General features: G+C 44.4%; 1 protein-coding gene across 3 annotated transcripts in view; it reads left to right on the forward strand.

Annotated features, from left to right (window-relative positions):
- Positions 1 to 15,392, forward strand: part of ZYX (zyxin) — a 57,128-nt gene that overhangs the window by 39,737 nt on the left and 1,999 nt on the right. For all 3 annotated transcript variants that reach the window (XM_089654363.1, XM_089654364.1, XM_089654362.1), the window contains exons 6-8: positions 3,543 to 3,712; positions 10,531 to 10,709; positions 12,182 to 12,302. In XM_089654363.1, coding sequence (XP_089510489.1) covers positions 3,543 to 3,712; positions 10,531 to 10,709; positions 12,182 to 12,302 — 470 coding nt within the window. The remainder of the gene's footprint in view (positions 1 to 3,542; positions 3,713 to 10,530; positions 10,710 to 12,181; positions 12,303 to 15,392) is intronic.

Consider the following 15,392-nt stretch of genomic DNA (forward strand, 5'->3'; position numbering starts at 1 on the left):
AATAATAGTATAAATTATGGAAACAATGAACCTCAAGGAATAAGATAGCCCTAACAAAAAACAGCTGCATCTACAATGTATACGTAGGTGCATAAACTTTCCGATGTTGGTACAAGACTTGAAATGGTGGAAGAAAACATTTTGGGCTAAGTGAAACTTACTAGATACGGCCAACACTGCTGGTTCCAAAACAATCATGGTGGCATTCTCCAAATTTGTTATAGAGTTTTATTCTCCATCCATTTTAAATTTCAGTGGCTCTCAAAGTGATCAGAAGTTCTTCTGAAGTTTGAAGGAAGGTAAGCCCAGCTGGTCTCCAATTTGGCACAGAATCACAGATGGCCCTTATGCGTTGCGGAGACCCGTTTTTAATATTGTATGCACTGTTTTAAGAGCTTATCACTGGGTGAGGTTCGCCTTCTCTGATGTCAACTCCTAAGAGCATGAGTTAAGTGGAAATCTCAAGTGTTTAACCCCTGGGGTCACCAGTGAAAGCAAGAATAGTAAAAACGGGGCCAACTGTCAGCGTAATTTATGTAGCTTTTGGTCTTTTTTTGGTTTAGTCACTATTTTCATCTTTCTGAGCTCATATCCTGTTATGAATACAAGAAAACTTTGCAGCTTCAACATGGACTGCTGTGTCTGCTAGCATGGATGTTGCACCTATGGAAGGCTTTAGGACCTTCCTTGGTGGAGTATTGTCGTTCGGGTCAGGGTGTAGAGTATGCAACATTAGAAAAAAAAATCCAGAACTCCAGGATTCAGTGCTGTTGTACTTCATTTTCATTTTAAATATAAAAAATGTATCTAATGATGTGATACTGAGGCTCCATGATGGAAAAAAAACTGAAATACAGTTATTGATAGGGGCAGGCCAGGACCAGTCAGGTTGGGGAGGAAGGCAGTAGTGCATTTAGGTATTGTGCTGCCCTAGGCAAAACACAAAAATTGGATGCCCACCCCTCCCTGGCGGAGAAAGTCTGACAGTGACCAAAAACACCCCTGCCCAGGGGCGGACTGACAACTCATGGGGCCCCCGGGCAATAGGGGATCATGGGGCTCCTGTGTCCTTGCCCAAACTCAAAAAAGCCTATGAAAAAGGTACCAGGGGCATCTCATGGGGCCCCCTACAGACCCCGGGCCCTCGGGCAGTGTCCGAGTTTCCAAATGGACAGTCCGCCCCTGCCCCTGCCTTATCCCCCCCCCCCCCGGTGACAGAGAGACACTCACCTTCACAGCTCTGGCCATTCCCAGGAACGACAGTCGAGCTCTGCATACACCATCAAGCAGCCCGCAGCCTCTCTTGGATCCCACCTGATCCTCATGCCACATATGTCCCTTCTTATGGGGGGCTGTCCCCCTAAAAAGTGCCGCCCTAGGCAAATGCCTTGTTTGCCTTGTGGTAAATACACCCCTGAAGGAAAGGCCTTGATGATGCTGGACATTCTCCAACCAGAAAATGAGGCAAGCTCTCTATGACTTACTGCAGTTTCTAATGCACATTGTTAGAAGCTCACAGTGTGCAGTGAAATGAGAATAAGCAATTTCAGTCCAGAAGAGGAGCCTGTTCAATGGTGCGAGACTGAAGGGAAGGCTGGGGTCAACTTTAACAGTACCCCTCACTGGAAACGCCTAAATATAATAATTTGCAGGGGTGTCAAAATACATTTGGCCATATAGGGCATCACTTTATGGGAGCACTGTCCCTTTTAAGGACTTGTGTCTGTTTTGCAAAAGTCGGTGATTTCGCGATGGCAGTATTGTCTGCGGTCATTTTGCATCATGCTGTGTGATGGTTGGTATATCAAAATTAAGTTTATACTGAAGGAAATATTGTAGACACGTGAATTAGATCTGGACTCCTTTATTAAATCTCCTCGTAATTGCTTCCAGAATAGAACTCTGTTTGCTGGTTCTCACGCAGATTAGCCGCTGTAAACCTGCTATCAAAACTTCTCCATCTGAACTTGTCAGGTATTAGTGGGCCGAGATGGTAAAGGAAGCCCACAGCAAAACATAAAGCTCAACTCCGGTCCGTACTTTGTTGGTTTTGATTAGAAGCCAGGAGGGTTGAGATTTATGTCAGAATTGTACGGTTGTACAAACCTTTGTTTGATTTCTTTTGAACTATGCAATCTGTGGGTCTGCCTGTTCTAGAATCAGATTATATTACATGTGGTCATGTTAAAGGAGAACTCAAGCCTCACCTGTATCCACTGGCTGTGGTGCTTGGTAGAAATCTGTACTGCTTGTAGGCTGGTGCAGGCTCTTTTCTAGGCTGTAGTTGGCATTGAGCTTCAATTACAGGTGGGCTGGGGTTCAATGAGGGAAAGTGTCTTACCTTACTTGAGTGGCCATTTTGGGGAAGACAGTTGTCCGTGTGGATGCTGAAATCCCATGAGACCTTGGTAACCATCTTGATGGAGGACCTGATACATACGGTGTTCTGCATCATTCCGAGGCACATGGCGTGAGTGTCAGGTCAGGGATGAGAACCCACAGGTTAGAGAAAGCATTCAGTGCAGGCAAATGTTCAAGGTGACTAAGGATAGATCATGGAGGGTTTCAGCAATTTAAAACCCTGCCCGGTGCCTAAACTAGGAAAGTGAAGTCTCCGCATACTTGTCAATGCATATTGATTAGCATTAGTCACATTCAGTTGTACTTGTTCTGCAATGTTAGACGTTTCATAGCTTATTCCAACCAGGGTTCCTCCAGAGGTTGCAAAGGGTTCCTTGAACTGTGGTTGATTGTCCTTCCATTTGATGGTGCCTGTATAGTTCTGAGGCCATCACCACTTGGCAAAGCCAGCGGCAGGACACCAATGATCTTTTAAGTCATCTGTATTTGTGGCATTCTGACCACCAATGTAAGGGTTGCATTCTTCCTCCTTTTTTCCATTGACCCCCAATGAATGGGTTTTAGTAAGGGCTCCTCAAGACTTGAAAATTATTTTTAGGGGTTCAACCATGTAAATCGAAGGACTTTTTGGCACTATGCTGGGATTACATAACTAAAACTTGGAGATTTCACAACTCTGGAACCTCCCATCCTGTTCTTGGAAAATAACATCTGCCTTCCCATGGTGGTTGGATTAAGAGGTCTGTGCCCCCTGTGTGGATATAAATTTTAGAGTATGTTCCTGACACTCATTATTACTGAAGAATTGGATTGGAGATGTTACGAAATGTCTTCCACATTATAGAATACATCCAGTAGATGTCTGATGTAAATGTACTATATTAGAATAGTGGATGGTATTGAAAAGGGCCATTCAGAGACTGATTGTTGGTTGTTGACTCTCAATTGTTGGTTGACTTTCAATTGTTGGTTTATCTCCTCCTCTCAGATCTCTGTGGAGTCTGTGGTAAGGGTCTTTCTCTGACAGAGACGGTGGTGATGGCTGGAGAACACTTACACCGTGTACTATAAATGTACTATATTATAATAGTGGGTGATCTTGCAAAGGGCCATTCAGGGCTGATTGTTGGTTGTTGACTCTGTTGGTTGACTCTCAATTGTTGGTTATCTCCTCCTCTCAGATCTCTGCGGATTCTGTGGTAAGGGTCTTTCTCGGACAGAGACGGTGGTGCGAGCTGGAGAACACTTATACCATGTACATTGCTTCACGTGCTCCAAGTGTGACCAGCAGCTCCAGGGTCAGCAGTATTATGAGAACAAGGGACGTCCACTCTGTGAGGACTGCTACCAGGTGAGTGCATCAGTTTCCACCGGGGTATGGAATGCCAGAAGAAGGGGGTTCAATAAATTCAAAGTGTGAATGCAACTTTATAGAAGGCAGCTAGTGAAAGCAAATCAGTTAGCTACTAATGCTATTCAATAAAAAATATAACTGTGCTGAGGTCACTGTGTTTAACTGAATGCGTTTTCTAATTCATTGCAGCCAGAATTCCCAGGGTGCCTCACTGGGCTCTTGAGAGGATAATTTCTGTGTAATTTCCCCTCTCTGCTGCCTACATTTCCCATCGTTCTGTAATTAGGGTGGTGGAGTGCTGGACTCCAGGCTTCATGGTGGTTCCTAATAAATGATAAATAAATGGGTCTATCAAGAGATGACATCCAACACATTTCCGGCATTATGCACCTATAACCCTAATGAAAGGGTGTACAGTATATGCAAACCCCAGAAATTTGGTGGCTGGAAAGCATTGGTGGCTCACTGATTGCTTGAGCCTCTTGCTGCCCATGTAATGCATCTGTGCAGTGGCAAGAAGGGTGGGCTTTAATACCCATAAGCCACAAATATGGGCAGCACAGTGGTTAGCACTTCTGCCTGGCAGTACTCGGGTCGCAGGTTCAAATCCCAACCACAGCACCATGTGCCTGGAGTTTGCATGTTCTCCCTGTGCCTGCGTGGGTTTCCTTCAGGTACTCTGGTTTCCTCCCACACTCCAAAGACATGCTGGTAGGTTAATTGGCTCCTTTCTAAATTGGCCCTAGTATGTGTATGTATGAATGTGAGTTAGGGACCTTAGATTGTACGCCCCTTGAGGGTTAGGGACTGATGTGAATGTAAAATATATATGTAAAGTGCTGCGTAAATTGATGGCGATATATAAGTACCTGAAATAAAAAATAAATAAAAAATTTTCTATTGGGGGCGGAGCTTTCTTTGCACAGAGTGCGCTCCCAGCACAGTGACTGAGCTGGCAAAGGCAGCTCTTAGTCTCTGCTAATGATTAGTAGCCAGCAGGGCCGGCTCACAATCATATGACCACTGTGACAGCCAATCACAGTGGTCTGTGATTGGCCAATCCCCCCCTTCCCCTGATTCACATCTGGTATCAGCCACTCACAATCCTCTGTACAGTACAGCTCAGAATAGGAAAGGGAAGGGGACGACTCAGGTTTTCTGCATGCAAATGTGTTGACAAGGAACATGCTGATTGGAGGAATGAGTAGAGGAATAAGTTCATTAGTCTCTTGCTACTCATTCAGTATCCAATTGGCATGCTGGGATTTGGAGCGTAGACAGCACTGTATTCCTTAACTGTAAAAGAGAATTTTTTGTCATTCACCTGGCTGTGCTGTGTGGCAGAGCTGTGCAAATCTCAGGACTGAATGGACAGAAATAAATGTTCTTTGCAGGTAAAACAGCTCCCATATATGTATTTCATCTGTGTATTTAGTTGCATGCCTGGAGTTCAGCTTTAATAAATGTATACAGTACATAAGCAAGGCATAATAATCGAATAGACAACATATAATCTGTGATTTAACTTGCCACAACGCTGTACTTGACCCGCCGTGAATGTCAGGTGCAAGTTACCCGTTATTATGTGCAGAGGAGCGTTTTCAGTAATATTCCTCTGTAATTCAGCCCCAGTATATTCATCACAGTTATTAGCCTGTTCACTCTCACTAATTGCCTGATTCTGAGCAGATTATTTTTTAATTTTTTTTTTTCCCGTTCCTCGTCCTCTTCAGAAATATTCCATCATTGGTGCTGTGAGCCGGACTGTGATGATGAAACGCTTATCTCCTCCTCTAAGTGGATTATATTAGAGAGTGTTAGCGAGGCGAGATCACAGGGAGCCATTATATTACATCTCCCAGTTGCAGCGTAGACGCTCTTTGTGAACCATTGTGGCGTTCAGATCTGGGCCATTGTGAGGATTGGACGCCCTGCTGAGCGCTGTTTACCTGCTGAAAAGATTTATTTCAAAGGCGATTGTTTATTGTGTGTTAGCAGAGAGTTTTCTTTTGGGGTTATTTTTAGGTCATTTTGGGGAAAAAAGTACATCTCTGCAATAAATTCACATGTCCCCATTTAACTCCAGCAATTGTGTCCCCCTAATAGAGACAATCTTCGTTTCCATCGTGTGTGTGTGTGTGTATGTATGTATGTGTGTGTGTATATGTATGTGTGTATGTATGTATATATATATATGTGTGTGTGTGTGTGTGCATGTATATGTGTGTGTGTGTGCATGTATATGTGTGTGTGTATGTATGTATGTATGTGTATATGTGTGTGTGTGTGTATATGTGTGTATGTGTGTGTGTGTGTATATGTATGTGTGTATGTATGTATGTATATATATATATGTGTGTGTGTGTGTGTGTGTGTATGTATATGTGTGTGTGTATGTATGTATGTATATATATGTGTGTATGTATATGTGTGTGTGTATTTATGTGTGTATGTATATGTGTGTGTGTATGTATGTATGTATATATATATGTGTATATGTGTGTGTGTGTGTGTGTGTGTGTGTGTGTGTATGTATGTATGTATATGTGTGTGTGTATGTATGTATGTGTGTGTGTGTGTATATATGTGTGTGTGTGTGTGTGTGTGTGTGTATATGTATGTGTGTGTGTATGTGTATATATATATGTGTGTGTGTGTGTGTGTGTGTGTGTATATATATATATGTGTGTGTGTGTGTGTGTGTGTGTGTATATGTATATATATGTGTGTGTGTATATATGTATATATGTGTGTATATATATATATATATATATATATATATATATATATCATTTATGTACACTGCTTAAAAAAAAATTAAAGGAACACTTTGAAAACGTCAGATCTCAATGGACAAATATATCCTGCTGGATCTCTATACTGATATGGACGGGGTGATGTGTTAGGAACGTAAGGACGCCCCATCGTTTGATGGAAAGGAAAATGATCGACCTACAGAGGACTGAATTCAAAGACACCCAAAAATCAAAGTGAAAAAATTAACCAGAAGGCGAGTCCATTTTGATGAAATGTCATTGCAGCAACTCAGAATGGTCTTCAGTAGTTTGGATGGCCCCCACGTCTTGTATGCATGCCTGACAACGTCGGGGGAGGCTCCTAATAAGACCACGGATGGTGTCCTGGGGGATTTCCTCCCAGATCTGGACCAGGGCATCACTGAGCTCCTGGACAGTCTGAGGTGCCACATGGCAGCGTTGGATGGACCGAAATATGATATCCTAGAGGTGTTCTATTGGATTTAGGTCAGGCGAGCGTGGGGGCCAGTCAATGATATCAATTCTTTCATCCTCCAGGAACTGCCTGCATACTCTCACCACATGAGGCCGGGGATGGTCGTGCACCAGGAGGAACCCAGGACCCACTGCACCAGGAGGAACCCAGGACCCACTGCACCAGTGTAGGGTCTGACAACGGGTCCAAGGATTTCATCCCGATACCTAATGGCAGTCAGGGTGTCATTGTCTAGCCTGTGCGTCCCTCCATGGATATGCCTCCCCAGACCATCACTGACCCATCACCACCAAAACGGTCATGCTGAACGATGTTACAGGCAGCAGAATGTTCTCCACGGCTTCTCCAGACCCTTTCATGTCTGTCACATGTGCTCAGGGTGAACCTGCTCTCATCTGTGAAAAGCACAGGGTGCCAGTGGTGGACCTGCCAATTCTGGTGTTCAATAGAAAATTGCAATCAAGCTCTATGGTGCCAAGAAGTGTGCACAGAGCCCACTAGAGGACGCCGGACCCTCAGGCCACCCTCATGAAGGTTCTGGTAATGCTCATTCTGTTCCTCCTTGCACAAAGGAGCAGATGTTGGTCCTGCTGATGGGTTAAGGACCTTCTAGGGCCCTGTCCAGCTCCTCTAGAGTAACTGCCTGTCTCCTGGAATCTCCTTCATGCTCTTGAGACTGTGCTGGGAGACACAGCAAACCTTCTGGCAATGGCATGTATTGATGTGCCATCCGGAGGAGTTGGACTTCCTGCGCAACCTCTGTAGGGTTCAGATATCATCTCATGCTACCAGTAGTGACACTGAGCCACATGCAAAACTAGTGAAAAACAGTCAGAAAAGATGAGTAAGGAAAAAAATGTCAGTGGCCTCCACATGTAAAACCGTTCCTGTTTTGGGGGATGTCTCATTGTTGCCCATCTAGTGCACCTGTTATTAATCAGTTTCAGATGCTTTGGTATTAATAAAAATTTAGCAACCCCCTGTGCTACTTACCTCAGTCAATATCTCAGGAGTTTAATTGACTTAATGCTATACTCTGATTAAAAAGTGTTCCTTTTAAATTTTTTTTGAGCAGTGTATATGTATATTGCCAAAAGTATTGGTTGGCCGGCCTTTCCACACACATGAACTTTAATGGCCCCCCAGTCTTAGTCCGTAGGGTTCAATATTGAGTTGGCCCCACCCTTTGCAGCTATAACAGCTTCAACTCTTCTGGGAAGGCCGTCCACAAGGTTTAGGAGGGTGTCTATGGGAAGGTTGGACCATTCTTCCAGAAGCACATTTGTCAGGTCAGGCGCTGATGTCGGGGGAGGAGGCCTGGCTCACAGTCTCTGCTCCAATTCATCCCAAAGGTGTTCTATGGGGTTGAGGTCAGGACTCTGTGCAGGACAGTCAAGTTCCTCCACCCTAAACTGGCTCCTCCATGTATTTATGGACCTTGCTTTGTGCACTGATGTGCAGTCATGTTGGAACAGGAAGGGGCCATCCCCAAACTCTTCTTCGCACAAAGCTGGGAGCATGAAATTGTCCAAACTGCCAGACAGTGGCAGTGCAGTGGTGGGTGGATGTTTATAAATGGCCTCCCTACCCCCTGCTTGTGTGCGCTCCCTGGGAGCGTGCAGCACTGCGATCCGGTGCCCGCTGTGTCCTCCGGACACAGTGGAACACCGATCATCTTACGGGACCTCTCTGCGAGGTCCCAATCATGTAATCACTGATTGGCCAATCAGTGATCACATGCAGAGTAGTAAGCAATGATGTCACTTCTGACATCATTGCTTACTACTTGTGAAATGTGTAAATGATCACAGAGGTCACATGGTACAGGGCTATTCACAACAGCCTTGTACCATGTGACAAGCTGTGACCAATCACAGCTCACACAGTAGTTCTCAATGGCTGCAAGAATGTAGCCAGAGAGAAGGAGAAATGATTGCTTTTACAGCCTTTGAGTATAAAAGCAATCAGTGTAAAAAAAAAAAAAAATCTTCATCACCCCCACAAGTAGCACCATGGTGACACTGTACTGCTAGGGTGACAGTATGTAAAAAAAAAAAAACCCATAAATAATATATATATAAAAAAAAAATTAAAATTATAATTTTTGGTTATAAAGTAATTTGGGTTATATATATATATTTTTTTTACTAAAAAGATAACGAAATACATTTTTGACAAGATTTATGATGAAATATTATTTATTTGCAAAATTTTATAAGAAAAACACATAGCAAAAAAAAATAAAAATCCCAGCGGTGAATAACTACCACCAAAATAAAGCTTTATCTGTCTCAAAAAAATGCTAAAAAATTCATATGGGTACAGTGTTGCATGACCGCGCAATTGTCATTCAAAGTGTGATAGCGCTGAAAGCTGAAAATTTGTCCGGACTGGAAGGGGGGTGAAAGTGTCCGGACTGGAAGGGGGGGTGAAAGTGTCCGGACTGGAAGGGGGGTGAAAGTGTCCGGACTGGAAGGGGGGTGAAAGTGTCCGGACTGGAAGGGGGGTGAAAGTGTCCGGACTGGAAGGGGGGTGAAAGTGTCCGGACTGGAAGGGGGGTGAAAGTGTCCGGACTGGAAGGGGGGTGAAAGTGTCCGGACTGGAAGGGGGGTGAAAGTGTCCGGACTGGAAGGGGGGTGAAAGTGTCCGGACTGGAAGGGGGGTGAAAGTGTCCGGACTGGAAGGGGGGTGAAAGTGTCCGGACTGGAAGGGGGGTGAAAGTGTCCGGACTGGAAGGGGGGTGAAAGTGTCCGGACTGGAAGGGGGGTGAAAGTGTCCGGACTGGAAGGGGGGTGAAAGTGTCCGGACTGGAAGGGGGGTGAAAGTGTCCGGACTGGAAGGGGGGTGAAAGTGTCTGGACTGGAAGGGGGGTGAAAGTGTCTGGACTGGAAGGGGGGTGAAAGTGTCCAGACTGGAAGGGGGGAAAGTGTCCGGACTTGAAGTGGTTAATTGTAGCAGAGACAGAGCTATCCATGACCTAGAGAAGTACAGTTAGGATCTCATTGGATTTCTGGAAGTATTTTTTTGTACTTGAGTGTTTTTGTTGTTATTATTTTACAAAGTTTATATAGTACCAGCGGTGTTGCCAACCTACCAGAATGAAATTCACTGACACAAGACCCAAAATTTACTGGCATAGCCAAGTTTTTTTTTTTTACTGGCATTTCCAAAAGTGAAACAAATTACAGTTTTAAGTGCAAATTTCAGTATATAAGCTACAAACAAGTACAGTGTGCAATTAGCAATGTGATTTTGGGTAGATATTAGAGGACAAGTTCACCTTTGGGAATCGTGGAACATGTTACATGTTCCCAGTGCAGCCGCTGACCGATATTTCCTCCCCCCAAATTCAAAGTCCGCTCTCAGAACGTGACTCAATCTTGTTATACGTCCTTCTTTTCTTTTTTTTTTTTCTTTCCTTTTTTTTTTTTGTTTTTTACAGGATGATTTTTTAATAGGATGAACATTAGCTGGGATGTTGTCACTTGTTAATAAAGAATTATTAATATAATGAAGTATAATTAGTTGCTGTAAGGCCGTAATAATGCTGAACATGTTTTTAGGACACATTGGAATGTTGTGCCGTGTGCCAAAAGAAGATTACCGAACGTTTGCTGAAGGCGATGGGCAAGGCCTACCACCCAGAATGCTTCACCTGTGCGGTGTGCCACCGTCCTCTGCAGGGCGAGCCTTTTATAGTGGACCAGAACAATCTGCCGCATTGCGTTGCAGATTACCACCGGTGAGTTTTTTTTCATGGTGGACATGGAGTCCCTCAACCCTGATTTCCATCCCCGCATTTCTGCTTTCTATCCTCCATTCCTTTAGACCAGAGCTCTTCAAACCTTTCAAACAAAAGGTCAGTTTACTGTCCTTCAGACTTTAGGGAGACAGATTGTGCCTCTTCATTGGTGTCAGTGGGAGGAATAGTGCTCCATCCTTGGTATTAGTAGGAGGAATAGTGCCCCATCATTGGTGTCAGTGGATGGAATAGAACCTCTTCATTGGTGTCGGTGGAAGGAATTGTGGCCCATCGTTGGTATTAGTGGGAGGAATAGCGCTCCATCATTGGTATCGGAGAGAGGAATAGCGCTCCATTGTTGGTGTCAGTAGGAAGAACAGTGCCCCATCATGGGTGTCAGTGGTAAGAATAGTGCCCCATCATGGGTGTCAGTTTGAGGCATAGTATCCCATTATAGGTGTCAGTGGGAGGAATAGTACCCCATCATGGGTGACAGTGGGAGGAATAGTACCCCATTGTAGGTGTCAGTGGGAGGAATAGTACCCCATCATGGGTGTCTGTGGGAGGAATAGTACCCAATTATGGGTGTCGGTGGGAGGAATAGTGTCCGATTATGGGTGTCGGTGGGAGGAATAGTGTCCAATTATGGGTGTCGGTGGGAGGAATAGTGTCCGATTATGGGTGTCGGTGGGAGGAATAGTGTCCAATTATGGGTGTCGGTAGGAGGAACAGTGTCCAATTATGGGTGTCGGTGGGAGGAACAGTGTCCAATTATGGGTGTGGTGGGAGGAATAGTGTCCAATTATGGGTGTCGGTGGGAGGAATAGTGCCCCGACATTGGTGTCATTGGTATGAATTATGCCTACTGTTGGTGTCAGTGGAAGAAGGGAGGAATAGTGACATATCAAATGGAAGAAATAGTGCCAAAAGGGCCACATAAAGGTGAGCAAAGGGCCGCAGTTTGGAGACCAATGCTCTAGATCACTGGTTCTCAAACTTTTTCATACCAGGGGCCAATGAATTCTTCCAAATTCTTCCATGACCCAATAGTGATAAAAAGTTGATACTTAAACAGTAAGAATTGGAATACAAAATATGTATTGAAATTCTGGAAGGTGTCACTCTTGGAGGATGGAGGTTGTGGACTGGGTTAGGGGACTCTGTAATTGGTTTGGTGGCCCTGTAGGGGATGAGGTTTCTGGAGGAAGCTGGGGCACTCTGGGGGTCAGCAGGCTCTACAGCAGGCTGGGGGGCACTGTAGGCTGAGGGCTCTCAGGGGGGCTGGGGCACTATGGGTTCCAATGGGAGGTTGAGGGCACTTATGTAGCTGGGAGGTTAGGGATTTTCAGCAGTCTGGAGGCTCAGAAGAAGAGTCTGCAGCTCCACATAGGCCGTGGTCTGGTGATTGAGAACCACTGCTCCTAGGGGGTTTTTCCATTTCTAATCTTTGCAATGTGTTTTGTATTTTGTAGGCGGTATGCCCCTCGCTGTTCCGTTTGTGGGGATCCAATTGCCCCCGAGCCTGGCCGGGATGAGACAGTGCGGGTGGTGGCTTTGGAGAAGAACTTCCATATGATGTGTTACAAGTGTGAGGTGAGATTAAGAAGCTTTTCCATCCGATCCTAAAACCTTACAAGATTTTTGTGTCTTTTTACCTCATTAAATGTTTAAATGTTCTCTTTAATGAATTTTGTTCACGAGGAAAAAGTATAATTGATACCTCTTGTTACAGCATATACTTCTCAATTTCATTCTCATATCTTCTATCTCACCCTGCCTTGAAGTTGCGTTTATTTTTTCTACAGTTTTTTCAGTTTTCTGATTTTGGCAGTAGTATCGTGTTCTACTATGTTAACCACTATACTATGTACTCAGGGCCAGGACAAGGGGTGGGCAGGAGGGGCAGCTATCCTGGGCGTAGTGGGGATTTGGGAGGTTGTGCTAGAAGGGGTGATTTTGGAGGGGGGGGATTTGTGTCAGGCAGGGGGATTTGGGTTGGGGGGGGGGGATTTGTACTAATAGGGACGATTATGGGAATTTTTTGGTCGGAGGGGGAATTTAGGAAGAGATTAATGCAAGGAGAGGGGGTGTGGGGGATTTCTTTTGGGAGAGGGGGATTTGGAAGGGAAGAGGATTAATGCTCAGAGGGGCAATTTTGAGAGGTAGAGAATTTGTCCTAGGAGAGGGGAATTTGGGGAGCAGAGAGAATTTGAGCTGGGATGGGGGGATTTGTACTGGAAGTGGGGGAATTTTTTTTTTTTTGTGGAGAATATTGGCTTAATAGGGAATTTATCCTAGGGGGTAAGTGTGTCGATTAGTGCTCCCATTGTTTTTGGCGGGAGGGGATTTTTGCTAACACATGATGCTCATAATTTTTTTTTTGGGGGGGGGGGGGGGTTTCGGGCACCATTTGGCAACTTCGCCCTGGGCACTAGACAACCTTGTCCTGGCGCTGAATGTGCTATACCATGTTAGTGGAATGTTTTGCATTTTGGTGATACACATTTTGGCTAACTTAGATTTATTTTTGAAGAAGAGGAGGGCTGCCAAAGAAACCCAACATGTTTTGAAAACCCACATTTTTTTTTTTTTTTTTTTTTGAGGTAACCAAATGCCCAACATTTTTATATAGCTAGCTGGTCCTTTCTATTGCCCCTTCCTTTGGTTTGCCACCCAGTCTTTATGTGCTTTGCCTCACAGCCTGACCTCTCTAACGCTTTGGACAGTTGGTTTATTTATTTATTTTTTATTTATTTCAGGTACTTCTATAGCGGCATCAATTTACGCAGCACTTTACATATATATTGTACATTCACATCAGTCCCTGACCCTCAAGGGGTGTACAGTCTAAGGTCCCTAACTCACATTCATACATACACATACTAGGGCCAGTTTAGACAGGATCCAATCAACCTACCAGCATGTCTTTGGAGTACTCGGAGGAAACCCGCACAGGCACAGGGAGAACATGCAAACTCCAGGCAGGTGGTGCCTTGGTTGGGATTCGAACCAATGACCCGAGTACTGCCAGGCATAAGTGCTAACCACAGGGGCGGACTGACCATTTGGAAACTCAGGCACTGCCCGAGGGCCCAGGGTCAGTAGGGGGCCCCATGAGATGCCCCTGGTACCTTTTTCATAGGCTTTTCTGAGTTTGGGCAAGGATACAGGGGCCCCATGATCCCCTATTGAGGGCCTGGGGTCAGTAGGGGGCCCCATGAGATGCCCCTGGTACCTTTTTCATAGGCTTTTTTAAGTTTGGGCGAGGACACAGGGGCCCCATGATCCCCTATTGCCCGGGGGCCCCATGAGTTGTCAGTCCGCCCCTGGCTAACCATTAAGCCACTGTGGTTTAGCCTCACCCTAAAGCTGGCTGTATACTAGTAGAATATTGTTCAAAATGTTTGTTTTTAGGAAATTTTGGTTTCATTTTTTTTAACGTTTAGTGGCGTCAAATCAACATTTATGTTTTTATCACTCGAGAAAAAATTTCCTTGGTGTTCTATACCCTCCTTTCAGCTGTGTTCTGTCCTCTTTTATCCTTTAAAGCTCATTTTCTTTGCACTTTCCCTTTTTACCCTTCCATTTCATCCCCCATTTTTTTTTTTTTTTTGTGCTAGCGTGACCCTCCCTTTTGCCCTTTAATTTCCCTTCCCTTACTGTCTTGTCATTTTTTTTACATTTCCCATCTCTGTTCTTTGTTGACATTTTAATCAACTTACATAAGGCTTTTAGACCCTAAAGCAGGCCAAAAAAAACAAACAAAACTTGTGTCAGTCGTTGAATTGTTCGTTTTTCGCATCATTAGTGTGCCGTAATCCAAAGTGCTTGATCCAACATGCAGTGCCAAAATTGTATGAGCTATTTTTGTTTATGATCCACAGGACGTTCGTTTTACGATTTGTCTATGGCCTTCTTAAAATCTAAAGCACCAGGAAAAGGAAATGTATTTTCCAAAAAATAGTTTTAGTTCTTGTCAGATTTAGACCTCATTCACAAAATACGTGCAGAAAAAATGATGGATGTAAACTCGTTTCTCTGCAATTGAAATCTGCTTATTTTTTCCATTTTCATGTGTGCTTCAATACATTTTATATACTGTATGTTCCAGATTCCAGCATAGAAAAAATCTGCAGGATACTAGTATTGTGGTGTGAACATGGCACATAGAGGACAATTGTTTTGGTTGTGCCCTTGCAGAACACGTGCAGAAAAACTGACATCTCAGTGGTGTGAAGGAGGCCTTAAAGTGGAACTAAACTTATCAATTTAAAGGTTTCAAAAAACAGTCTTGGCATGCCAGGAATGCGAACTGCCACTTGTGCCTGTGTTCTCAACCAAACCATCAAATGGCTGGAGTCATAATTGGATCACATGTGCAGCATCATGGCCATTACAGATCAAACAGAGTCTAACATGGCAGCTTCCTAGGCTGAAAAAGATAGGAGGGTTTAGTTCCACTTAAAGAATGACAGACAATAATGATCCTAAAATTGGCCATACCCTGTCAATTATTTTTTTTTCCATTCAGCCTGCAGGCTGATTGGAAAACGATTCCTCTATCAATGCTACACAGTGCGGATGGCTGAATCTCCTGATGTGTCAACCCCACCGGCTGTCAAAATACCCAACCAGCAGGCACATGGACATTGGATGTAGTCACTGTTCGGCCCACAACTTTCC

This window comes from Staurois parvus, unplaced genomic scaffold (genome assembly GCF_062004578.1).
Source record: "Staurois parvus isolate SC_StPar_1 unplaced genomic scaffold, SC_StPar_1.0 ptg000758l, whole genome shotgun sequence".
Lineage (NCBI taxonomy): Eukaryota > Metazoa > Chordata > Amphibia > Anura > Ranidae > Staurois > Staurois parvus.